The sequence below is a fragment of the Pelobates fuscus genome, chromosome 8 (genome assembly GCF_036172605.1).
Source record: "Pelobates fuscus isolate aPelFus1 chromosome 8, aPelFus1.pri, whole genome shotgun sequence".
In the NCBI taxonomy this organism is placed as follows: domain Eukaryota; kingdom Metazoa; phylum Chordata; class Amphibia; order Anura; family Pelobatidae; genus Pelobates; species Pelobates fuscus.
Window position 1 is genome coordinate 115,088,138 of NC_086324.1, and position 26,440 is coordinate 115,114,577.

The 26,440-nt window shown below is 42.0% G+C and overlaps 1 protein-coding gene across 7 annotated transcripts in view; it reads right to left on the minus strand.

The window, feature by feature from the left end:
- Positions 1 to 26,440, minus strand: part of NPRL3 (NPR3 like, GATOR1 complex subunit) — a 453,622-nt gene that overhangs the window by 242,229 nt on the left and 184,953 nt on the right. For all 7 annotated transcript variants that reach the window (XM_063430229.1, XM_063430228.1, XM_063430232.1 and 4 more), the window contains one exon: positions 13,558 to 13,695. In XM_063430229.1, coding sequence (XP_063286299.1) covers positions 13,558 to 13,695 — 138 coding nt within the window. The remainder of the gene's footprint in view (positions 1 to 13,557; positions 13,696 to 26,440) is intronic.

Sequence of the window (26,440 nt, forward strand, 5' to 3'; positions counted from 1 at the left end):
CTACCATGAGGCGACACTGCTCCTCGTGGCATGTCTGGAGCCATTTTGGCGAGTCATTTACGGCCTGTCTCCAACAATCAATATAAGGAAACTGGCCGTAAAGTTCAGGCCTACCTGATATAGCCACGTGTAAGCGCTGTACCAGAGTTGGATCCAAACTGCCACGTGGCGGCCATGCCGCAACCAAAGTAGGCCACTCCCTAGTGCACAAAGTGACCAAACGTACAGGGGACATCTTAACCCCAAAATCACAAACTTTGAATCCCTTTTTAAAATTCTTAACCATACATCCTAAGGGATCCGGAATCGTTGACTGCGACGCACCCATATTTAACAGTGGAACGTCGTCGACAACGATTACTATACACGCGTACTATTCAACAGTCACACCCGTTTCCTCTGGCAACAGCACCACGTGGTACGGTTACCAAGTGAAACGTACACAATAACAATAAACACTCAGGGAATTCCCGTACACACACAGCTGCTACACCAGTCACTATATAATCAATATTATGCCCTTTGGCGTAACTACACAGTCACCCACGCTATAATTCTCTATATACGAATTACCCGTCTATAACACACCCCAGTAACATCGTCTTTTACAAATAGTGGTTACAGTACGGTTAGCATAGGTCAAAGCACAAGTTAAGGTCACAATACAATTATTAGTGGTTATGGTGTTAAACATGCAATGGACGACAATGATTAGTACTTATTATATAATGTCAGTAAATATACAGGGTTATGGTACCGTGCACTATAATACAGCAACACACTATCAACACTCTCGCTAGACGGCTGAGCTCGCGCTATCTAACAAGATATACACTTTACTAAAACAATCGTTAACACATTTACAATTCCCAACTAAACTATTGGCCAGTACCTTGAATGGACTACCTAAAACTATATACACCCGTTTTGGTTAGCCACACTGCCCAATCACCACATATATAGCGAGCTAGAGAACCGAATTTACACAGACGCCTCTTAGTCGCACTATACAACGAGCTAGAGAACCGAATTTACACAGGCGCCTCTTAGTCGTACTATCAAAAGTCTAGTGGGTTCCAAATTTACACGCCTTCCCACTTAGCCCAGATAGGATGAGAACTAGCGAACCGAATTTACACAGGCGCCGCTTAGTCTCCCGGTCCCTCCGACCTAGCGAACGTAATATACACCCTAGAACGCTAGTCTAGACAAGACACCGGTGTCCGGCTAGGGCTATCTTACACCTGGACCCCGCCTGACTAACCAAATCAAACGGTCTGACTAAAGAGCGTTCGATCGAGCGGTGCGCCTTCGCTCCTTCCCTCCGACAGAGGGGGCAGATACAGATTCAAAAACCCCTTTGGGCCTACCGCACAATCGGTATACCCCTAGCGGGTCCTGCCGTCTAAAACAGCAGTTATCTTACCTCCTCGTTCCTGAACCTGAGTTCACACTCATCGACGGGGACACCCCAGCACTTCTTACGTAGAGGCCGATGATCTCCTGGACAACAGACCAGTGGCGCCGAGACGAAGGGAGGTCCACGCAGAAGTTCAGGGGTGCAGCCGTAGAGAACGTGGGCAAAGATAGACCGTCTCACGCCTCTGCCTCTCAGCTACCGTTGAACGATGAGCTTCCCGGCCAATGCACCAAATGATACCGGAGAAACTGACGGAAGCCAAGCACAGAGAGATGGACACAGGTTTCTTCAGGAAGGAAGAGATTCTTTATTGGATCACCGATCGGGACTCAGAGGGACTAGCGTCACCAAAATACAGCAAAGTCTGAGTACTGAATACATAGAGTACATTCCTTATATAGCACTGTAGCTCCTTCCACAATTAACTACACCCACACATACCCTTAACCTATTTAATGAATAGAGTCTAAACTCATCCATCCGGTCTAACCACGTGGCTCATCTGATACAAAGGAGAGGGACGCGTAATTCCAGTTCTTACATTCCTGCACCTGGTCAGTACAGTGATGACAGTATCTTAGCTACGTGTAATTAACTAACTGATACTACAAACACATATACATACATATGCCTTGTGGCAATCTTAGCCTGCTAAACTTGTATTTTACTGGAATTACATCACACTTTCTCACTCCAATTTTGTTCACATCACACCATAAGCATACACCTCAAGCTGGAAAACAAATTATCATACACCATGGCCTGCTCTGTTGCTGTAACTTTTCTGCTGAGTGCTGGTGGAGAGTTATAAAAAATAGCCTTCCTACCCCCACCTCACAAAACTATAAAGTATCCCATTCACTGTATGGCCAAACAAAACTTATATCCAAATTCCTATTCCTTATGTTACTTGCCCTTGCAAATGATGTGGAGTCTAACCCTGGACCCCCAGCGAATTCTAGTCCTAATCTCCCCACTTAAAAGGCCTCTATTTTGTGCACTGCAATATCTGTAGCTTGCTCCCTAAACTGGATGCACTACAAGCCTGGTGTTCCCATTACAAACCAAAAATCATTGTGCTCTCATAATCATTGTTAACGACTGTAACGGAGCTCCCTGTACGCTGGCTGGGTACCTCCGTCAGAGGGGTTACTTCCCAGCTGGGACCAGGGGAAACGGATAGGGGAGCTAGCTCTATTAGTCCTTACAAGGACTTTCCCCGTTGCATCTCCCTGCAAGCTGGAACATCAGACACAGGGGTTAAATCTTGCTTCCCTCCAGTAACCGGAAGACACAAAGTTCTGGAGGTTAAAACACTGACTGACAATCTTTATTTTGAACACACAGCTTTTATGTACAGACAGGAGGGCGCTGGGTTACAGATAGCCATCTCCCACTCTGGGAGACACCAACAGGTACACACATTAAAACACAAACTCCTCAAAAGTACATTTCCAATTTCAAAAGGGGTTAATTGGATTGCATGGAATGTCCAGGTTTACAACCCCAATCCCTATTTAAAGCTTGGACTCCAGCAGAGCTATTCTGTAGGGTGTGGGAAGTCACACTAACTTGTCCTTGAAGTCTTGTGATATGGTAATGATCAAGCCTTCTAGAAACAGGAAACCCATGATTCAATACCATATACAAAAGAGGCATTTGCTTAACCCAATTATCCCCCAGGCACTAGAGTTGCAGATCATAAAGCAATATATTAAATATACATCCTAAACATATAGGAACCCTAAAAATAAACCATACAAATCACACAAAATGCATAACCAATACATGGGGAAACACAGCATGCAAGCGGAAAACACACAATACAAGGGGAAAAACACACAATAAGCAGTGGGCATGGTACGTAGTGACGGTAGTTCGTCACAACGACTAAAATACCAGACTCCACCATTGCAATACAGAGTTATGCATGTTTTAGAAATGACAGAGCAAAGAGAGGAGGGGGCATTTTTATTTATGTGGACAAGTCCATACAATTTACTCCTTTAACCCCTTAAGACCGCAGCCAAATGTACAAGTTGTGATCCAAAAAAAACGTAAACAAAACCTGGCATTTGCGCTATATGTCTGTCCAACCGTAATTCACCTCTTTCATATTAAATGCACCCACACTTATTATATATCATTTTATTCAGGGGAAACAGGGCTTTCATTTAACATCAAATATTTAGGTATGGAACATAACGTAATATGAAAACAATATAAAAAAATGAGAGAAAATAAGATTTTTTTTAAATTTTCTTAGTTCTATGTGACATTCTAACTGTGAATGTCATAATACTGTTTGCTTTTACTGCAATAAAATACACATATTTGTATTCAGCGATGTCTCACGTGTAAAACAGTACCCCCTATGTACAGGTTTTATGGTGTTTTGGGAAGTTGCAGGGTCAAATAAAGCATGTTACACTTTTCAGTTTTTTCACATTGAAATTTGCCAGTTTGGTTACGTTGCCTTTGAGACTGTATGGTAGCCCAGGAATGAGAATTACCCCCATGATGGCATACCATTTGCAAAAGTAGACAACCCAAGGTATTGCAAATGGGGTATGTCCAGTCTTTTTTAGTAGCCACTTGGTCACAAACACTAGCCAAAGTTAACGTTAATATTTGTTTGTGTGTGAAAAATGCAAAAAACTAATTTGAAAGCCAATTTTGGCCAGTGTTTGTGACTAAGTGGCTACTAAAAAAGACTGAACATACCCCATTTGCAATACCTTGGGTTGTCTACTTTTGCAAATGGTATGCCATTATGGAGGTAATTCTTATTTCTGGGCTACTATACGGTCTCAGAGCCAACGTAACCAATCTGGCAAATTTCATTGTGAAAAAACGGAAACACAAGCCTTATGTTTGACTCTGTAACTTTTGAAAACACCCTAAAACCTGTACATGAGGGGTACTGTTATACTCAGGAGACTTTGCTGAACACAAATATTTGTGTTTCAAAACAGTAAAAAGTATTACAGCAAAAATATCGTCAGTGTAAGTGCCGTTTGTGTGCGAAAAATGCAATAAATTTCACTTTCCCTGACGATATCATTGTTGTAATACATTTTACGGTTTTGAAACACAAATATTTGTGTTCAGCGATGTCTCCCGAGTAAAACAGTACCCCCCATGTACAGGTTTCATAGTGTCTTGGAAAGTTATAGGGTTAAATATAGTGCTAGCAAATTCAATTCCCTATACTTTCGGCCTGGGTTGTTAGGCAGGTCCCGCTAATTGTAATTAATTAGGATACCTAATTATGTAAAATTATTACATAAATATATATGTAAAATTATTATATATACACGTGTGTGGATATATATATATGTATATATATGTATATAATTTTTTTACAATTATTTTTATTTATATATAGGTATACATATAGTGATGTATACATATATACTTAGGTATATACATATATATATATTATTTCGTTCTACGTGTATTTTTATATCAATATATATATATATATATATATTAATATCAAAATACAGTTAGAACGAAATTACACACATATAAATTTTTAATTATTTTTTTTATTTTTTTATTTATTTTTTTAGCGTATTTATATTTTTTTATTATAAAATATGTATATATAATTATAATTATGTATATATTTAATCAATATCCTTCTACGTGTATTTTGATATTAATATATATATATATATATATATAATTATATATATATAAATATTAAAATACACTTAGTGTATGTGTAAATGTGTGTGTCTATATATATACATACATATATATATATATATATATATATATATATATATACACATACTTAGATCATATATATAATATATATATAAATGATCTAAGTATATTTGATGTGTAACTGTATTTTATTTTATTTTGTAACATTAAGGGGTTAAGAGGGGAGCAGAGGGGCAGAGACAGTGTCAGCCAGTGATTTTACATCACTGGCTGACACACAGGATCAGTGATCACAGTGACAGGCTGTCACTGTGATCACCTCCTGCAGATCACGGTAATTGGCCACAGGGGGAGTGCCTGGGTGGCCAGGCATGCCCCCCACCGTGATCTGCAGGGGGATCCTGCCTGCAGTTACTATGGGTCAGCCAATAGGCTGACCCATAGTAACTCTGATCGCAGTGACAGGCTGTCACTGCGATCAGATCGCAGGGAGAGGCTGTCTCTGCATTCAGATCGCAGAGACAGCCTCTCCCTGCGATCAGACTCTGCAGATCGCGGTCACTGACCGCAGGGGGACTGCCTGGGGGGCCAGGCATGTCCCCCGACCGCGATCTGCACAGTGAAAATGCCGCGGCTCCATGTGTCAGCCGATTTTAAAATCGGCTGACACATGGTAAATACCGATCGCAGTGACAGCCTGTCACTGCGATCGGAAGCTGCAGACTGCGGTCCCCAGGCACAGGGGGGCTGCCTGGGGGGCCAGGTATGCCCCCCGACCGCGATCTGCAGCGGCCATGTGCCGCCGGCCACGTGGGGGGTAAGACCGCCCAGGACGTACTATGCCGTCCTGCGGCGTTTAGAGCCGCGCAAATAAGGACGGCATAGTACGTCCTGCGGTCTTAAGGGGTTAAAAAACTAACTCCCTTTCTGCCTTTGATTTCCTTTCTGGCACAATCGAGATCCCTTTCAATAAAACGATCATTGTTGCACTGCCTTTCTGACATAGCCCAACTACGAAGTGAAACTGTAGCTTAAAACCAAAAAAGTGAACTGTTGATTTTTTGAGATTTTAATATTGATTCCTAAAACTAATGAATCATGTACGCTGTTTTAAGACTTTGCAGCTAATACAATTAATTTCCTCCCCAACTCGCATTAAGAGTAAAAGCCAGACACAAAGCTTGCTAGATTGGATTCTCTCCAGTTGTCCTGACAGAATCCAGGAGGCGGGCGTTCTCCCTAACAGTTTCAGTGAACACTGTCTAGTGTGCTGCATACGCAAAATAAAAGCCACTACATCCCCTCCCAAGATTATAATCACCAGGTCTTTCAAAAAATGTAATCTTGAATTATTTTTAAATGATCTCAAGAACATACAATGGCACAGACTAGGTCTAATACCAGATCTAGACTCTGCAATTGCAATTTTTTCAGTCCGAGCTCTTGCGTGTTTGGTATTTGCATGCCCCCTCTGCGTAAAGTGCGACTAAAAGGGACACACCTGCCCTGGGTTACAGCTGACCTGATTCAAATGTACCAGTTTAGAGATTCACTGTGGTCAAAGTTCAAGCGTACTGGCTCCAAACGATCACTGTACTTACAGACAATGGTGAAATGCATGCGCAAAAACAAAAATGGCAAAGGCCCAATATTTCAGTGAAAAGTTGAACAACAACCTATCAAACCCAAGAAACTTCTGGAAAATCATAAATAGCATGCAAACCCCCACAATCCACTCCCAACCCTCCACTGTCAAAATGGACAATCAAGCACTGCAACACTCCCTAGATGTAGCAAATGCCTTTAATAAATGATTTTGTTGGATGTGCTACCACCCTGGTTGCTAAGATAACAAATGACAGTCATTTTCAGACCGCAAATAAAGATCATGTTCTGCCAAATCTTCAAAATCCTCATATAGAGAAATTAAATTTTAGACCTGTACCTGTTAGTGTCGTTAATATTCATCCTAATAATTGTTTTACTCAGGAGACATCACTCACTGAACACAAATATTAGTGTTTCAAAACAGTAAACAGCACAACAATGTTATTAGTGAAAGTTACTTTTTTTTGCATTTTTCATACACAAACGGCACTTTCACCGATTATATCAGTCCTGGTATGATTTACTGTTTTGAAACACTAACATTTGTGTTCAGCTTAGTCTCCTGAGTAAAACAGTACCACCCATGTACTGGTTTTATAGTGTTTTTGACAGTTACAGGGTCAAATATAAGGTTTGCCATTTTAATTTTTTTTCCATTGAAATTTGCCATCAACGCTCAATGGGTACCCTTCAGTACAGGTAGAGAATGACATAGATAAGCATTCACCTTAGGCAGGATCTTCAGGTGCCAAATGCAAGACGACCATATCTGTCGAAAATTAGTGAAAGGGGGTTCACAGGATCAAGCCTGGAGTTCACCCATTCTACTTGCTGGGTTACCAGCCACCAGCACTTTCTGTGCTACCACCATGGGAGCTCCTTCTAGAGGTTCAAATAATGGTTTAGTCAGGGCCCCACCACACTCAGTGGAGACTTGATTTCAATCAATGCCTATATGAAGCAAAGTGCAGCTAAGTACTTCTCTAGAGTGTTATAACACAGAACCTTTCAAGGCCTAATGAGGAGTAATTCAAACAGACAAAAGCATGTCAAGCTTTGTAAAGTATGTATAGGATTGTAAGAGCATCTCAATGACCGTCTCAGGGATGCCTATACTAATATGAACTCCCGCATCAACACCAGAACTTGAGGATCTTGGTGTGTCAAGGGGCCTTGTAATAGGTCTGGACGTACTGGGATTTGCCTTGGAGGTTCTAGAATCATCTTATTCATCATAGGAATTAGAGTCAACACTGTCTTCCACGGTCACCTTTTGCATTACCTTTTTAGGAAAGTCAAAAACAGGAAAATATGTACATCAGACTAAAATTCCAAATTTGAGTCAGTGTCTCCTGAACCTGAGCATTCTAATAAGCATTTTTTTTTTGCCTTTTTGACACACTCAATGAGTTTGTACTGTATATTTTGCAAACCTTATGTGTGCTACGGCTCTATAATACTTCCTATCTTGCTCAGCTATGTTGTTTTAGCACAGCAATACCCCCATATCTACCTTTGCCAGGTGTATGTGGACATTGAATGCACAGTTGAGACACAGCCATTTAAGTTTTTTCAAACTTTGAATTTTTACGCTGTGCCCAATTGATTATTTCAACTACCCCACAAAAGCATACAATTTCTTAAAGAAGACAACCGAGGGTATTTCAAAAGGCATATTTTGAACCTTAGCGTGAAATCATTTATCTGCTAGATTGTATCAAGTGTAGTGGTAATAAGCATATTTTTTCTGCTTTTTGACACACACAATGAGTTTGTAATATAAATATTTTGTAACCTTATGTGTGCTACGGAAGTATAATACTTTATATGTTGCTTAGTTGTGTCATCTGAGTACAGCAATACCCCCATATGTACCGTTACCAGGTATATGACGATGTTGAAGGGGCACATTTGAGACACAGCCATTTAAGTTTGAATTTTTACGTTGGGTTCATGCCCCACTTTGGAATTTTTGTAGCAGGTTGTTTTTTCCAATTACTTTACAAAGGCATACCATTTCCTAAAGAAGACAACCCAGGGTGTTTCAAAAGGCATATTTTGAAGCTTAGTGTGGGATCATTTTTTCACTAGCATTTTTTCCCTTTTTTAAACATTTGTTTTTACTTAATTTTTTTTTATTTTTATTTTTTGCAGTGCATGGAAGGATACAGACAGGCTTGAGGTGCCCCAGAAGCAGTCCTCAGGCTATTTCCTCGCTTTATATGCGGGCATACGAATAACAGGCACAATTTTTATAATGTTAGCAGGCTTAGTTGCTTAGGTCATACTTTAAGCTGTTTAGTTAACGAGATATACATTTAGTGCTATGTCTTGCATTCCTAACTGGTAAGGATAGGTCTAAAATAACATTTCTATTCTATGCACATTAGTGGCAGTTCTAGTAGTTGCTAAGGCTATAGATATGTACATTTTTGGTTATACAACATTGCTCACACTTAAGCATGTTAAAGGTACAATGCATTCTTGAGTGGGTCAGGCATTTATATCTCAGGCTAAGACATGCATCAATATGTTACGTGTGGGAGTTGCCTATGTTTGTCTACGAAGTTATACTAGTAGATTGGATCCCTAAGCTTAATGTATCTTGAGTACCACCATATGCAGAAAGAACAGACGAAAAGTCCAATGCTGAGTATGTTGGTCGGCTCTGCATAGGAGTGGGGGGGCTGGCGTTTTGTCAGTGTCCCTTTATAGCGAGTTCACTGGGCCCCTGTCAGAGTCTCTTTCACCCGATACCTGCTTTACAGAAATAGTGTATGTCCGGCGCTGGGGTTCTGTGTCCTGCCGCTAAGTGGGTGTCAACAGGGGTGTCCTACCAGACCCAGGCAGGCTTGCTGGCCTGCATCTTCTTTCCACAACCTCGGCTACCGTAAGGGCCTGGGTTACCTCCACTTGAGGGAGTGACGGAGGAGCTGGTATGCATGTTCCTCCGCCGGTGTGGGCGATGCTTCTGGGCTCTTGGTCCTTAGGCCTGCAGCCCACGTGGGCTAGGTTGCTTCCGTGTGGGTGGCAAAGGCGGCGTTATGCCCAGGGGCTTTCCCCTCTCTCCCCACCATCCGTGGTTCCACTCACCCTTTGTCGTGGAGCAGGTATCGTAGGTTGGGCTGCTTGTTGCCGCCTCAGGGGTGTTTCCCAGAAGCGGTTCAAGATCATCACTAGGCTCTGTTGGGGTTCGTTTTGTGGTGTTGGTATCAGCTTCGAGCTCGCCATGCGGGTCGCATTGCCAGCTGCCATTTCAGGCACTCCCTGTATGGGCTTGCAGCTTCGTGTGATATAGTAGGTCTCGTGTTGCTGTCTCGGCTGGTTGCTGCAGGAGCCAGGCGGGGACCGGGATGACCCCTGTAACGGACCGTTTCACACACACGAGGATAAAACCCAGTTTAGGCGATAATCCCCTTTACAGATGCACAGGCAGCTACTGCAAACACCATTCTCCCGACTGGAGACACACGAACACTGAATCCGAGAAACCTTTTAAATTCTCCCAAGCATATGAATGCTGTAGACCATTGAATAGGAACCATACGAATAGGCTTGTACTCCTAGCAGTCAACTGGAACAGCATGCAATAAATCCTTCCCCCCAATAATGAGACGACACATCACTTTGAGGGTAAAACAGGAACTCTGGACTGGCTCATCCAGCCTGGCTTTTATTACAATAATACACATACAGTCCACACCCAGGGGGAGGCATAAAATACCCAATCACATACATGGTTCAGCCCACACATCCCCCTCCCCTCAGATAACATTAAACCCAATTATCCGGTACACCTTTTCAGCCAAGTTCTGGATGTACCCCAAAAACAGGGGGTACCCCTTATTCAGGGGGACAACATATTCAAAATTCAAGTCATTCGGATGAACGGTTCGGGAGATATGGGGTTCCAAAGATTTGACCGACCGCATAGGTAAAGTATCCGAAAACAGTTCCATGCATTTTGGCCCTGCGGTCGGTCACAAACAAGGGAATGAAAACAGACGAATTGCCTGTGTTATAGAGCCTGGAGAGGGTTTGAATGAATTCCCTTGTTTGTGGGGTTCTTTCTACCGAACGGCGGGTCATTCGGTAGTTTCTATACGAATTTCTGGAAGTATGGAGGTCTCAGCGGTGTTTGCCTAGTCAAGTGTCCGATTTTAGTTCCAGACACTCGACGGCAAAACACCGCTGTTCGGTAGTTTAACCCCTTAAGGACACATGACATGTGTGACATGTCATGATTCCCTTTTATTCCAGAAGTTTGGTCCTTAAGGGGTTAAGATGGCCGCCGCCACGTGTTAGTTTCCCGAATGGCGGCCACCCAGAGGACAAAGCATACATTACACTGATTGCCAATTACCCGTTTGCAACATTGTTGCAAACGGTAATTGGAGGCACACTTATTCCTGGGTGGTCTGGTTGTTCGGTAGTTTCACTCAATATACTAAATGGAGTGATTCTACCGAACAATCAGAGAATGCTGCATACATATAACCCAGGTTAACTGAACACATAAATGCATACATGATATTAAAGGACCAAAGGCAGTATTACTGTAATATGCTCCACAGTCTTAAAGGTACAGTACCCCAAAAGTCCCAATATGTCCATCAATGATTTTAAAGGGCCAGTAGCAGCAATATAAAGTACAATATGCCCAAATATAGTTTTTATAGAGCAATATGTCCAGGGGCCGTAGTCGCAGGGCAGGAGGCTAGCAACCAGGCCTCTCCAGTTCACAGTGGCGAAGCTGGTTTCGCCACAAACGCCACCGGTCCAGGGGGGTGGGGGGAGGAAGTAGAGTGCATTAAGGGGTCGTTGCTGAGCTTTACCATCCAGGAGAGCGGCCGTCTCTCCCTGGCTCTCCCCGGCCACTGGCAGGCCCCGGGTAGTTGAAGTCTTGTTTGTGGATTCATTCGATGCCCCCAGGTTTCCCTGACTCGGCATGCGCCCTCCGGCTTGTGAACTTGTCTGTTTTGGGGTATTTACCCCGAGTTTAGTCGCTTTTGTGCAGGAGCTGGTTTACAGCATGTCCGACGTGCTTGGCAGTTAGGCTCCGCCCCCCTGTTTTTACTTCTTAAAACTTTAGTTTTTTAGCTTTTTTTTACTATTTTACATTTTTTTTTTTTTTTTTTTTTTTTTTTTAACGGTTATCCCCTAACTAGCCTAACAGTAAATCACCCAATTTCTCCACTAACTTCTATCCACCCTAGCTAAATAAATATTTTACAAATATTTAAGTAACTAACTAAATACATTTAAACCCTGAGGGTTAAAAAAAAAACAAACAACATTAACATTTTTAGAAAGAAAAAAAAAATCAGGTCACAGTGAAATTCTGTGATCTGTAATTTGATCACTGTAGACAGTGATCAAAGGGCAGGGAAAGGGTTACATTTTATTTGAAAAAGGTGAGGGGGGTGGGATTTTATTAGTAAAACATTTTCATTTCACAGTCAGAGACTGATCAGCACAATCTGTCTCCCTGCACTTAACAGCTCACAAGGGAGACAGATTTGTTTTTACTGCAGCATGTTTTATCGCTCTGACTCCCGGTCAGAGCAATCAGAGACTGAAGCAGTGTGCCTCAGACACGGAGAAAACTACAGGAACATTAACCCCACGTTTTGCCGCAATTGTGACAATCTGGGGTTAATTTTAGCATTGGACAGGAATTTTCCGTCCTCCGTCCGTAAGGAGTTAAATAACTAGAGTTTTTTTTAGTATCCCTCCAATGGCCATTTAAGTGTAAGCTCACTTGACACATCAAGGCTACAAACCTCTTTGTAAGTCCCACAATAACAATTCCCCTTGCTGTCTTCATCTGGTAAAAATCTCTAATGAGACACAGAGGGGTATTTTTTTTGAAACCCTACACACTTATTAACCCTTAATAGGGAACACATGAAGTGGGTGGCAACACTGTAATATAGTTATGTAATACAAAAGTAAATAGAATCATACAAAAGTAAGCCTTGTGCTCAAAATCCAATACTCCTGGGTGGCAGCAATGACTATAGTGCACATCAGCCCCAACACATACAATAAAAACCAAAGAAAAAAGTTACTTGTGCACTATTCCAAATCCCTATGCACATTTAATTACAGTGGTGTCATATAAATACAGTATGTCATTTTAATATGTTCTGCTTCATTAATGTGTATGTTTAGATAGATAGATATATCTTATGGCTTGACTGGTGTGAGCACATTTGTGTTTAACAACATATTTACGACACAGGATATGTAAGGGTAAGCAGTGTATTATGGGAAAATAATGTCATTGAGGGATTCGGGAGACATAATAATATAGAGACCAAAGGTCATGTGATTTATATGTGTCTCCAGAATACAAAGCTTTGCTGTTATGAATCTATTACATAATATTTTTAGGTTAAATTTAGTGTTGATATGTTAAAGGAATTATTTAGGCACCATAACTACTTCATGTCAATTAATTGATTATGTTGCCCAGATTACTCTGGCATCTTCCTAACATCAAGTGTTAAATCATTTTAATGGCTTAATCATGGTCTAAATGTGTCAGCTGATGCCTTCAGCTTATTACTGCTTCTTGAGCACATGCTTCCAGCACCTTCGGGGTCCACTTCAGCGTAAATTGCAGCTTAACACTTGGAAATAAGAAGGTAGTCTGGGCACCATAACCAGTTCACTGACAAAGTGGTTATGTTGCCTGGAGTGTTCCTATAAGGTTGTGTAGTGGTAAATGCTTAGGGTGTTAGCATTGTGTGGGAACGTTTAGTGATACTGTAGTTTATGATGTAAAATAGTTTATGTTGACTTAACATATACTTAATATATACAGCATACACATTATAAACTGATGTTACCTGATACATTTCAAACTTGTTTCTATGGCATCTGGGGGAATACAATGTGATCCAACGTAGTGTATCTTATGGGGTAAGCAAAAACTGACTTCCAACCAGTTGTTAATATGAAGGCGCACTACACCAGTAGTACAGAGACTAAAACAAAATATATTAATAGATTAATGCAAAGAAAATGTAATACCAAAACCAATCCCACATGCATTGCATTAACAGCAGAACAACAACATTAAAAGAACACTAACATTGAAGGGACCACTCGAGGCACCATAATGACTTCACCTCAATTAAATTGGTATGATGTCTAGAGATCCTGACAACCTTACGGGGTTAAAACATTTTTAAACAGTTTAAATCCAAAGTCCTGTTGTTAATGGTGTTCATCCAGTCGGACTCACTGCCTCCTCTTCCTGCCCCATCTCCAATGAGGACACCTTTTATATGTGCACCAGTAAAAGGCTGGGAGAATCAGTTGACACTCTGAAACCTATCACAGGCTGCCCATTGAGAGAAATGCTTCAGACTTTCTAAAGCATTTCTCTCAATAGGGAAATGATAGCCTGGGAGCACATGCATCCTCACAAATAACCACAGAATTTAATAGAGTTTGCTGTAGTTGTAATGATTCCTAAAATGTTCTGGTGCTGTCCCCTGGATTTATGTAATCCAAGAGTCTTCACGGAACCCAAGGATGCCTCAACCATGGCTTCATTGATAACGCAGAATTAACATTTTCGAATTGTCAATGTCAATTTTGGCCAACTTTGATTGGCTTAGTATTCTTCCATAATACATACATACCTTCACATGAATATACACACATTCTCACAAACTGATGCATTACACAAAGATATACACTCTTGCAATAACATATGCGCACACACTAGACCTCTACACCCACTTGTGTATTCACTGTCACTCTATACAAAAACACTTTTATGCAGGTTAGTACTCAATTTTGGGCCTGCAGTACTATGTTGCAAAGTAGTACAGTATTGCCACAGGACATGCTACAACAATGACCCATTAATGACATATGACATGTTTATTCCATCATGGATGCCTTTCCCTTAAGGACACAAGATGGAATAATTCAGTCATTCAGAATTTTACCAGCATGGACTGCTTCCTTGCTGGTAATAGCGAAACCCCAGGTATCAAGACATACCTGTATTTAAACTTTCATTGTTAATGGTGAAGACATGTATACTAAAAGTCTCAATAAAGTGATTATGGGGCATAGTTTCAACTCATACGTGGCCTTGCAAGTGGTTGTCAGACAGCATTTACGACAGCTCCTGTCTGTATTATAGCCAAAAAAGATTAACTTTACCCTTAATCCCAAACCCCAGAAAGTACAAAAGCCAAATAACTGCAAAAATATTTTTAATAAATATGGTGGGAAATATGTGCACTACCTCTAATACTAAGAAAAAATTAATTTATGGTAAGTAAAATATTAACTTTTCCCTCCAGAAACAACAACATGGATAAACAAGCAATATCACTTCACCACGGCTTGTAACACCTTGCGCCCAAAAACAGAATCCTCAGAGGCCTGTACACATCAAGCCCATAATGTTTGGAGAAGGTTTGTAGAGAAGAACAAATTACTGCATTGCATTTCTGTAATGAGACGCCAGAGTTATTAAAGGGAAACTCCAGTGCCAGGAAAACGATCCGTTTTCCTGGCACTGGAGGGTCCCTCTCCCTCCCACCCCCCAATCCCCAGTTACTGAAGGGGTGAAAACCCCTTCAGTCACTTACCCGAGGCAGCGGCGATGTCCCTCGCCGCTGTCTCCTCCTTTGCGACGCTCCTCCTCTGTATTGCGTCGGCCGGTGGGCGAGACTGATCCCGCCCACCGGCCAAGGAGACCCAATGCGCATGCGCGGAAATGCCGCGCATGCTCATTAGCGTTCCCCATAGGAAAACATTGAAAAATAATTCCAATGCTTTCCTATGGGGAAATGAGCGACGCTGGAGGTCCTCACACAGCGTGAGGACGTCCAGCAATGCTCTAGCACAGGTTTCCTGTGCTATGAAGGAGGAAGTGACCTCTAGTGGCTGTCTAGTAGACAGCCACTAGAGGTGGAGTTAACCCTGCAAGGTAATTATTGCAGTTTATAAAAAACTGCAATAATTACACTTGCAGGGTTAGGAGTAGTGGGAGTTGGCACCCAGACCACTCCAATGGGCAGAAGTGGTCTGGGTGCCTGGAGTGTCCCTTTAAGGCACACAAGATAGCAACAGCTCTGGTAGAATGAGCCCTTAACCCCTTAAGGACCAAACTTCTGGAATAAAAGGGAATCATGACGTGTCACACACGTCATGTGTCCTTAAGGGGTTAAAGGATAACTATAGGGTCAGGAACACAAACATGTATTCCTGACCGTTTAGTGTTAAAACCACCATCTAGCCCCCCTGGGTCCCTCATGCCTCCATAAATCTAGCAACATTTTACTGTATTCAAGCCTGAAGCTGTAGATCCGCATGGTGTTTGCCTCAGAAAAACAAGCTGTCTGCTGACATCATCAGAAGTGGTGGCCTGATCCAATCACAATGCTTCCCCATAGGATTGCCTGAGACTGACAAAGAGGCAGATCAGGGGCAGAGCCAGCATGATTCAAACAGCCCTGGCAAATTAGCATTCATTGATTGATCTAATTTCAATCAATGAATCTCTATGAGGAAAGTTCAGTGTCTGCATGCATCTCTTTTTCCTAGGTTCTAATTTGGTGTGATATCACAGATTTGTCAGGCATTCTCACCTAAGGCTTTATATAATACTTTATCGACCTTGTCATAATTAAAGATATGTTTACGTTTTCCTGATAAAGCAGATTGTGTTGAAACAAGGTGTTTACTTAAATAGTTCTTAATTCTTATGTATAGATTTAAATTTAGACTCACTGGTATTTTCTACCATCAGATATTTTAGGGAGTTAAGCAGACCCAAAATAGTGATTAACATCTGAATTAAGAGAAAGCTTAATGTCCCTCTATTTTGTAGGAAATCCCTTAATCCTTTGTTTCTAATGTTAAAGAATCACTGTAGGGTCAGGAACACAAACATGTATTCCTGACCCTATAGTGTTAACACCACCATCTAGCCCCTCATGCCTCCATAAATATAGTAAAAATCTTACTGTATTAAAGCCTGAAGCTGTAAATCTGCATGCTGTTAGACTCAGAAAAACAAGCAGTCTGCTGACATGTTGTAGCCTGATCCAATCACAGTGCTTCCCCATAGGATTGGCTTAGACTGACAAAGGGGCAGAGCCAGCATGATTAAAACACAGCCCTGGACAATCAGCATCTCCTCATAGAGATGAATTGAATCAATGAATCTATATGAGGAAAATTCAGTGTCTGCATGCAGAGGGAGGAGACACAATGTTTGAATGCATTTTAGGCAGCCATGACTCAGGAAGGATCTCTAAAAGCTATCTGCGGAGTGGCCAGTGAAGTTATCACTAATGTAATGTAATGTAAACACTGCATTTTCTCTGAAAAGACAGTGTTTACAGCAAAAAGCCTGAAGGTAATGATTTTACTCACCAGAACAAATTTAAAAAGCTGTACTTGTTCTCGTGACTATAGTGTCCCTTTAAATTCAGAGGAGGAGATATCCGAGAAGAACTGTATGCTAATATAACAGCTTCCTTAACCCATATTGCCAATGAGCCTTTAGATGTCATAAGTCCATATTTTTCCCTTGGAAAAGGACAAACGATCTGTCAGATTTCCAGAATGAATCAGACTTCTTCAGGTAAAACTGCAGGCAACAGTTAATATCCAGGCAAAATAATTTACATTCCTCAGCATTCCGGGGGTTCTGGCAAAAAGTAGGGAGTACAATATCCTGATTTATATTAGTTGAAGTGGCCACCTTAGGAAGAAAAGAAGGATGAAGTTTCAGGACCACTTTATCAAGATGAAAAACCTGTATGTTGCATTGATGGACACAAATCTGTCTGTATTCTTGTTTTCCCTGGAGACCATGAGATCCATCACTGCCATACCAAATATGTCCATGATTTCCTGAAAAATTAGAGGAGAAAGAGATCAATCTCCTTATTTCAGAAGATTCTGGTGTAGAGCGTCTGGAAGAGTATGTCTTTCTCCCTTTATGTGTACTGCAGATATTGATAAAAAATGTATTTTTGACCGATGCATTATGTTGGAGTATAACTGTTCCAGACAAATCAAATGTGTGCCACATTGTCAGTTTACATAAGCTACTGCGGTTGAATTGTTGGATCTTATTTATGTGGTGATGACCCACCAGATGTCTTTTGAAGGCGAGAAGTGCCAACCAGATGGCATTCAGTTCCCTGAAGTTTGAAGACTTCATTACATTTGGAAGATTTCAATTGCCTTTTGTCAACTTTATACCAATGTGAGCACCCCTTCCAATACTTTATGTGCCTATCGTTTCGAAAACAACATTTTTAATCAGAGAGAAAGACCTTCTGAAAGGAAATGTGATGTCATCCACCAATGGAAGCTTTGCAGAGCCTAGGAGCTTAGATTTATGGACTGGTCTAAGGACACCATTTTCCTGTCCCAGGACGAGAGGATGTTCTTCTGCAATGGTCTCATGCCTTGGCCCAGTTTATGTCTGGAATTGTGGCAGTGAACATACCCAGACGTCTCATTGTTTCTCTTATAGTGCAAAACGTATTCTTTTGCATGCTGATAATGATAATGGGTACTTTTGTTTATCTTCTCCTCTGGAAGGAAAATCTTTATATAAATGGAGTCTAAAATGAGACCCAAAAAATGGATAGAATGAGATGGGGTTAGCTCTGACTAATAATCCAACCATGTTTTTGGAGGGTGATGGAAGCCCTTCTGACGTCCTTTAGCAGTTGTATCTTTAAAAAAAGCTATGAGTAACCAGTCGTCCAAATAAGGTACTATGTTGAGACCTCTTTTTCGCAACTCTGCTGTAATGACCGCAAGTATTTGGTAAAGACTTTTGGAGCCGAATAAAGGTCAAAGGGCAAAGTCCAGAATTGGAAAAGCAGCAGTTGATCCTGATCTTTTATGGCAAATCTTAAAAACCTTCTGCTGTCTGCTGCTATGGATATGTGTAGATAAGCACATTTCAAATTGATGAAACATGAGCCATTATGTGAGAGGTGAAGAAGATGTTTTCCATGCAAAAAAATTTCAGGAGCACGAACCGGTTTACTAGTTTTAAATCCAGAAAAGGACAGAGAACAATCTGGATTTTATTTACCAAATACATTCTTGAATAAAAATCCATGAATTCTTCTCCTTTTGGAAGTATTTCTACCACCTTTTTCTGCCACAAGACCAACATTTCTTGGAGAGGCAATGACACAATACAGGGAGTGCAGAATTATTAGGCAAATGAGTATTTTGACCACATCATCCTCTTTATGCATGTTGTCTTACTCCAAGCTGTATAGGCTTGAAAGCCTACTACCAAATAAGCATATTAGGTGATGTGCATCTCTGTAATGAGAAGGGGTGTGGTCTAATGACATCAACACCCTATATCAGGTGTGCATAATTATTAGGCAACTTCCTTTCCTTTGGAAAATGGGTCAAAAGAAGGACTTGACAGGCTCAGAAAAGTCAAAAATAGTGAGATATCTTGCAGAGGGATGCAGCACTCTTAAAATTGCAAAGCTTCTGAAGCGTGATCACCGAACAATCAAGCGTTTCATTCAAAATAGTCAACAGGGTCGCAAGAAGCGTGTGGAGAAACCAAGGCGCAAAATAACTGCCCATGAACTGAGAAAAGTCAAGCGTGCAGCTGCCAAGATGCCACTTGCCACCAGTTTGGCCATATTTCAGAGCTGCAACATCACTGGAGTGCCCAAAAGCACAAGGTGTGCAATACTCAGAGAATGGCCAAGGTAAGAAAGGCTGAAAGACGACCACCACTGAACAAGACACACAAGCTGAAACGTCAAGACTGGGCCAAGAAATATCTCAAGACTGATTTTTCTAAGGTTTTATGGACTGATGAAATGAGAGTGAGTCTTGATGGGCCAGATGGATGGATTGGTAAAGGGCAGAGAGCTCCAGTCCGACTCAGACGCCAGCAAGGTGGAGGTGGAGTACTGGTTTGGGCTGGTATCATCAAAGATGAGATTGTGGGGCCTTTTCGGGTTGAGGATGGAGTCAAGCTCAACTCCCAGTCCTACTGCCAGTTTCTGGAAGACACCTTCTTCAAGCAGTGGTACAGGAAGAAGTCTGCATCCTTCAAGAAAAAACATGATTTTCATGCAGGACAATGCTCCATAACACGCGTCCAAGTACTCCACAGCGTGAATACAGACAGATTTGTGTCCATCAATGCAACATACAGATTTTTCATCTTGATAAAGTGGTCCTGAAACTTCATCCTTCTTTTCTTGGCTGGCAAGAAAGGGTATAAAAGAAGAAAATCTAATGACATGGCCTCCTTGTTCACCTGATCTGAACCCCATTGAGAACCTGTGGTCCATCATCAAATGTGAGATTTACAAGGAGGGAAAACAGTACACCTCTCTGAACAGTGTCTGGGAGGCTGTGGTTGCTGTTGCCCGCAATGTTGATGGTGAACAGATCAAAACACTGACAGAATCCATGGATGGCAGGCTTTTGAGTGTCCTTGCAAAGAAAAGTGGCTATATTGGTCACTGGTTTGTTTTTGTTATGTTTTTGAATGTCAGAAATGTATATTTGTGAATGTTGATATGTTATATTGGTTTCACTGGTAAAAATAAATAATTGAAATGGGTATATATTTGTTTTTTGTTAAGTTGCCTAATAATTATGCACAGTAATAGTCACCTGCACACACAGATATCCCCCTAAAATAGCTATAACTAAAAACAAACTAAAAACTACTTCCAAAAATATTCAGCTTTGATATTAATGAGTTTTTTGGGTTCATTGAGAACATGGTTGTTGTTCAATAATAAAATTAATCCTCAAAAATACAACTTGCCTAATAATTCTGCACTCCCTGTATTTGTTGAACAAAGGAATCATCTTGGAGGAATGTCGAGATATTCTATTCTGTAACTGCTTTGAATCAATGAAAGAACCCAGCAGTCTGTAGTAGTCTTCTGCCATACCAAATTGAATAACAGAAGTCTGCCACCTACTGTAATGGCATCATAATCTATTTTTTTTTTCTCTGGAAAGTTAATTTCCCCTTTATCTTGAAAAAAAGGCCTTCTTTGATTTTTCTTATATGAGAACCTACAAAAGGACGTCTGTTTTTGTTGAAGAATAGCTTGTTCCAAGAAGTTCTCTTTTATTCAGGTAAGGCTTTTCTACCTTCCGCCATACGTTTTAGCAGGTCGTCTAGTTGTGTACCAAACAGCCTACTTTGTTCAAAGTAAAGATCAGGCCAGACTAAATCTCTTCTTTGAGCACAACAACTTACTCCCATCCAGTTCAACCCACACCTTGCTGACACTTGGGGCTCTTACTGGACGTGCCTGCGGGAACCCTGAACTGTCTATGAGTATCCCCATAGAAGGAGCAATACAATACAAGGTGTCCTCCACAGGCTCATATCGGCACATATAGACACAATGGGGCAGTCTCTAGATTCACCCCTTGGTCCACAGACCAGTATACATAATCACCCATGCCCTAGAGCAACCATCCACAGGTCTTGCACCCTAGGTAATGCAAAGCCCGAAGTACCCAGATGCCCAAAGTAACAAACCAAATCAGATAGACCCATAGCCACTAGAGGGAAACATGAGAGTTTCCACCCCCATGGTACCACATACTGATACCACACCTCATACACAGAGGCTTGGTACATACCTAGTTCTGTTTCTCCCCCTGTTTCTCCTCCCTCCCCTCTCCCTTGCACATCCCGACTGGCTGTACGACACCAAAGGCTACACTATGCCTGTAACCCCAAACCAACTAGCTAAACTACAACTCATTAACGTACCCCCTGCACAGAGCAGACCTCAGAGGGCAAGAGACGAGTGCCCTGAAACAGACGCCATTATTGGTATTCTACACTCAAATTCATGAGGATGCAATCACATAACGTCAGGGGGCTGAATACCCCACACAAATGAAGGGTTCTCTTGGAGGGCGCTAAGAAAGACAGGCTTGACATTCTGTGTTTGCAAGAAACCCACTTTGCCCACGGTAGAGTGCCTGAATTCGGGAAACCTGACTGCACAACCCAATATCACACCACATACTCCTCCAAGACTAGAGCGGTATCTTTCTTATTTCACAAATCACTAACTGCAACATCAATAATACATTATACACCTTAGCGGGCATTTACAGCCCAAACACCAACTTCTTACACAAAGTATTGAGCAAAATCCCCCAACAATTTATGACCTCCCTGGTTTTGTGTGGAGATCTAAACCATGTCCTACAACCACACATGGACACAACAGTGTCCACCGGTTCCCCCAGATTCAAATCACTAATGCCGCAATGTAAAGCCATCACTAAACTAATCTCAGAGCATGGTCTCTATGAGAAATGGCGCATTCAACACCCAAACGATAAATGCTACTTTTTCTACTCCCAGCCCACAAAACACACTCCAGAATTGACTTCATCCTAGTATCAAGGTATGTGCTAACATGCGTGGAACATTGCTAACTGGTAGACATTGTGTGGTCAGACCATGCTACACTGACCCTCACGGTTCATAACACATACAAACACAGAGGGAAAGCCATGTGGCGTCTAAACAACGCCCTCCTAAATAACATACTTCAAGACTAAACTAGAGCAAGACATACGTGACTATTTTTGTACAAACAATAACCCTGAACTCTCACCCACTACCACGTGACAAGCACACAAAGCAGTTATTCGAGGGCTGCTCATCAGTAGAGCATCATATCTCAAACAATGCACCCATACATTTTACCTTTCACTGCTGACACAACTAAGAGACCTCACCAATGCCCACCTTCTGGACCCTACTCCCTCTTCCCAATCGAAAATCACAGATATGACGAAACCGATTAATGACTTACTGCTCCAAAAAACGGCACACACACTCCAAATGTTAAAATTAAGGCACTATACACAGGGCAACAGGGCTAGTAAGACTTTAGCGTCACAGTTGAGACACAGACAGGTCCAATCAAAAATCCCGTACCTACTGACTAACACCGGAGGGAAGCTCTATAGACCCCAGGACATAAACGCAGAAATAGCAGGCTACTGCAAATGTCGCTACAAGCTAAAAGAGGACTCGCACACCCACCAACCATCGCAAAACGACATCAGATGCTTCCTTTCCGGGGTACGTCTAAACACCCTAACACAAACACAAAAAGACTCATTAACGAGCTCAATTTCACTGACCGAAGTGATACGAACTATACACTCTCTGCCTTCAGGGAAATCCCCGGGACCTGGCGGCTTCACAAACAACTACTACAAATGCTATCACGAACCACTTGGTCCACACTTAGTACACACACTGAACCACATAGTAAGATCGGGAAAAATGCCACCAGAGATGCTATTAGCGCACATTGTCACCCTACCGAAGCCAGGGAAGCCACCTAACCATCCCAAAAACCTAAAACCCATCTCATTGTTAAACACGGATACAAAGATCCTTGCTAAAATATACGCCACTCAGGTGGCTGCCCTTGTCCCCTTCCTAGAACACCCAGACCAAGTGGGATTTGTGAAGGGGAGAGAGGGTGCAGAGTTTCAGGATTACAGTATGATCCAGTACGTAGAATTGTGTAACACAGAGGACTGATAGGTAATGTAAACCGGACCTTAGAATGGCCAGACTAATGTACCAAAGAATAGTAAGGAATAGCCGAGGTCAAGGGACACAGAAAGAGACAACGATAAGGAATAGCCAGGGGTCAGGGATGCCAGAAAACAGGGAAGTAAATCAAAGTCAAATAACCAGAATCAAAAACGCGCTCTCGGACAACCACAAGGGAAACCAAGACAGGGCACTGAGCAAGAGGAGTACTGGGCCTAAGTACCCTGCCTGTGGATCCAATTGGTTGTAACCGACCTTTGACCCAAAAGGCAGTTACCAGGTTCCTATTTGCATGATTGCTGCTCAACACAAACCCTCCTGTGGATTGACTGCTGCTCGGCACAACTTTTCCTGTCAGGACAGTAATTTAGCTCGGCAAAACTTTTCCTGTCAGGACAGTTATTTAGCTCGGCACAACTTTACCAGTCAGAACAGTAAATGCCATTAATCACATTTGTATGTGCTTGATTGGGGTATCGCCGTCTCCTAACCATCCTGGACCTACGACAAGGCTCCAGGTTCCAGTGGGGGAACCTCTGTTCCTTCAGAGAGCGTATTCAAGGGAGTATGAAGAGCATAGTAATCCCTTGTAGTAGTTTCCCCCAATAAGAGACAGAGGTATTGAGGGTGAAGTAGAACAGAGAGTTTAATGGCACACACGAGTTTATACATGTTTTACAGCAAAGGTGCCGCCCACGTGGATCTAGTTGGGCACCGAGACACAAAACATGTAAGCCAATAAAAACAGTGTAACAAGGAATGACACTCCCACATACATTACACAATCCCTCCCCTCTGCCTGTGATATAATTAACGTAGCTAATACAATAACCTAATTGTCCACAGGCAGAAAAACACACATTTTTCCCAAAATACAGAAAACACCCCAAAACATAACATATCCCCCTGATCTGGGTGAACAACATATCCAAAAACCACCCAAATCAGAGCAGGGGTTCAGGAAATTCCTGAAGTCTCTTTTGAACGATAGCACTCACATTTTCATGCCCAAAACAGTTCCAGAGAATTAGGCTGTGTGGACGGTGTATTTTCAATGTTAACAGTTCACTTTGAATGCACGAACGGGTGATGTTCGTGCACAAAGTCCATGTTGAAGTGTCGTTCGAATTTCCAAATGGCGTTCGACTCCAGTCGAAGAGTCAAAGTCCAGAGAAGGTAAAGTTTTAGCGGTGTTCGTGCCGTCGCGTGTCTGATTTGAGTTCCATGAACTTGACGATAAAACACAGCTGACCTCGTTCGACTGAATAAAATGGCCGGCGTGTGTTCCAATGGCGCCCACTTTGACTTTTTACGAAGTGCCACTTTAAAACTGTAACTCCATTTCAGCAGTATTTAAAGATGCAGAAACAGTGCCTTAAAACCAAATAAGTCACAGGGACCACAACCCCAAGGTAAAAGGCTGGCCATGAGTCCTCTCCAAAAATCAGTGTTGAAGTGGCTTTCTCCACATATGCCAACCCACCTCACAAAAACTGAGCGATACTTAATATACCATATTATATCTGCGGTGCTCCTAAATATCAGTGGCATGGGTTGAGACAGACACCCCAACACATGGGCGACTGCATTCTACAAATAGATAGTACTACGTGGTTGATCTGCTCTACGAAATGTAAGAATATCACTGTTTAGTTGACACTCCAGTGTTTTTTTTTATATACAGTGACCACTATTGCCGTTTCTTTCTATTTCAATGGTCCCATATTGCTGTGACATCATTCAACTACATTCACATATACTATAAATGGGGATTATACCACTGTACGATATCCATACTAGAGCTACCGTATATACTCGAGTATAAGCCGACCCGAATATAAGCCGAGGCCCCTAATTTTACCCCAAAAAACTGGGAAAACTTATTGACTCGAGTATAAGACTAGGGTGAGAAATGCAGCAGCTACTGGTAAATTTCTAAATAAAATTAGATCCTAAAAAAAATATATTAATTGAATATTTATTTACAGTGTGTGTATAATGAATGCAGTGTGAGTGTATGAATGCAGTGTGAGTGTATGAATGCAGTGTGAGTGTATGAATGCAGTGTGAGTGTATGAGTGCAGCGTGTGTATGAGTGCAGCGTGTGTGTATGAGTGCAGCGTGTGTGTATGAAAGCAGCGGGTGTGTATGAAAGCAGCGGGTGTGTATGAAAGCAGCGGGTGTGTATGAAAGCAGCGGGTGTGTATGAATGCAGCGTGAGTGTATGAATGCAGCGTGAGTGTATGAGTGCAGCGTGAGTGTATGAGTGCAGCGTGAGTGTATGAGTGCAGCGTGAGTGTATGAGTGCAGCGTGAGTGTATGAGTGCAGCGTGAGTGTATGAGTGCAGCGTGAGTGTATGAGTGCAGCGTGAGTGTATGAGTGCAGCGTGAGTGTATGAGTGCAGCGTGAGTGTATGAGTGCAGCGTGAGTGCAGCGTGAGTATGAGTGCAGCGTGAGTGTATGAGTGCAGCGTGAGTGTATGAGTGCAGCGTGAGTGTATGAGTGCAGCGTGAGTGTATGAGTGCAGCGTGAGTGTATGAGTGCAGCGTGTGTGTATGAGTGCAGCGTGTGTGTATGAGTGCAGCGTGTGTGTATGAGTGCAGCGTGTGTGTATGAGTGTAGTGTGTGTGTGTATGAATGCAGTGTGTGTGTGTGTGTATGAATGCAGTGTGTGTGTGTGTATGAATGCAGTGTGTGTGTGTGTATGAATGCAGTGTGTGTGTGTGTGTGTGTGTCTTGCAGAGCCTTGGTGGGGGTGGGCAATTTTTTATTTTTGTTTTTTTATTATTTTAATTTTTTTTGTATTATTATTTATTATTTTTATTTATTTAATTTAATTATTATTAGTATTGTATTATTATTTTTTTATTATTACGAATTATTTTTTTTCGTCCCCCCTCCCTGCTTGATACATGGCAGGGAGGGGGGCTCTCCTTCCCTGGTGGTCCAGCATTGGTAGTTCAGTGGGGGGGAGAGGGGGGCTGGCAGAGCTGTAACTTACCTGTCCTGCAGCTCTCTCCTCCTCCGCGCCGTCCGTGCAGCTCCCTCTGTCAGCTCCCAGTGTAAGTCTCGCAAGAACCGCGACTCTCGCGAGACTTACACTGGGAGCTGACCGAGGTGC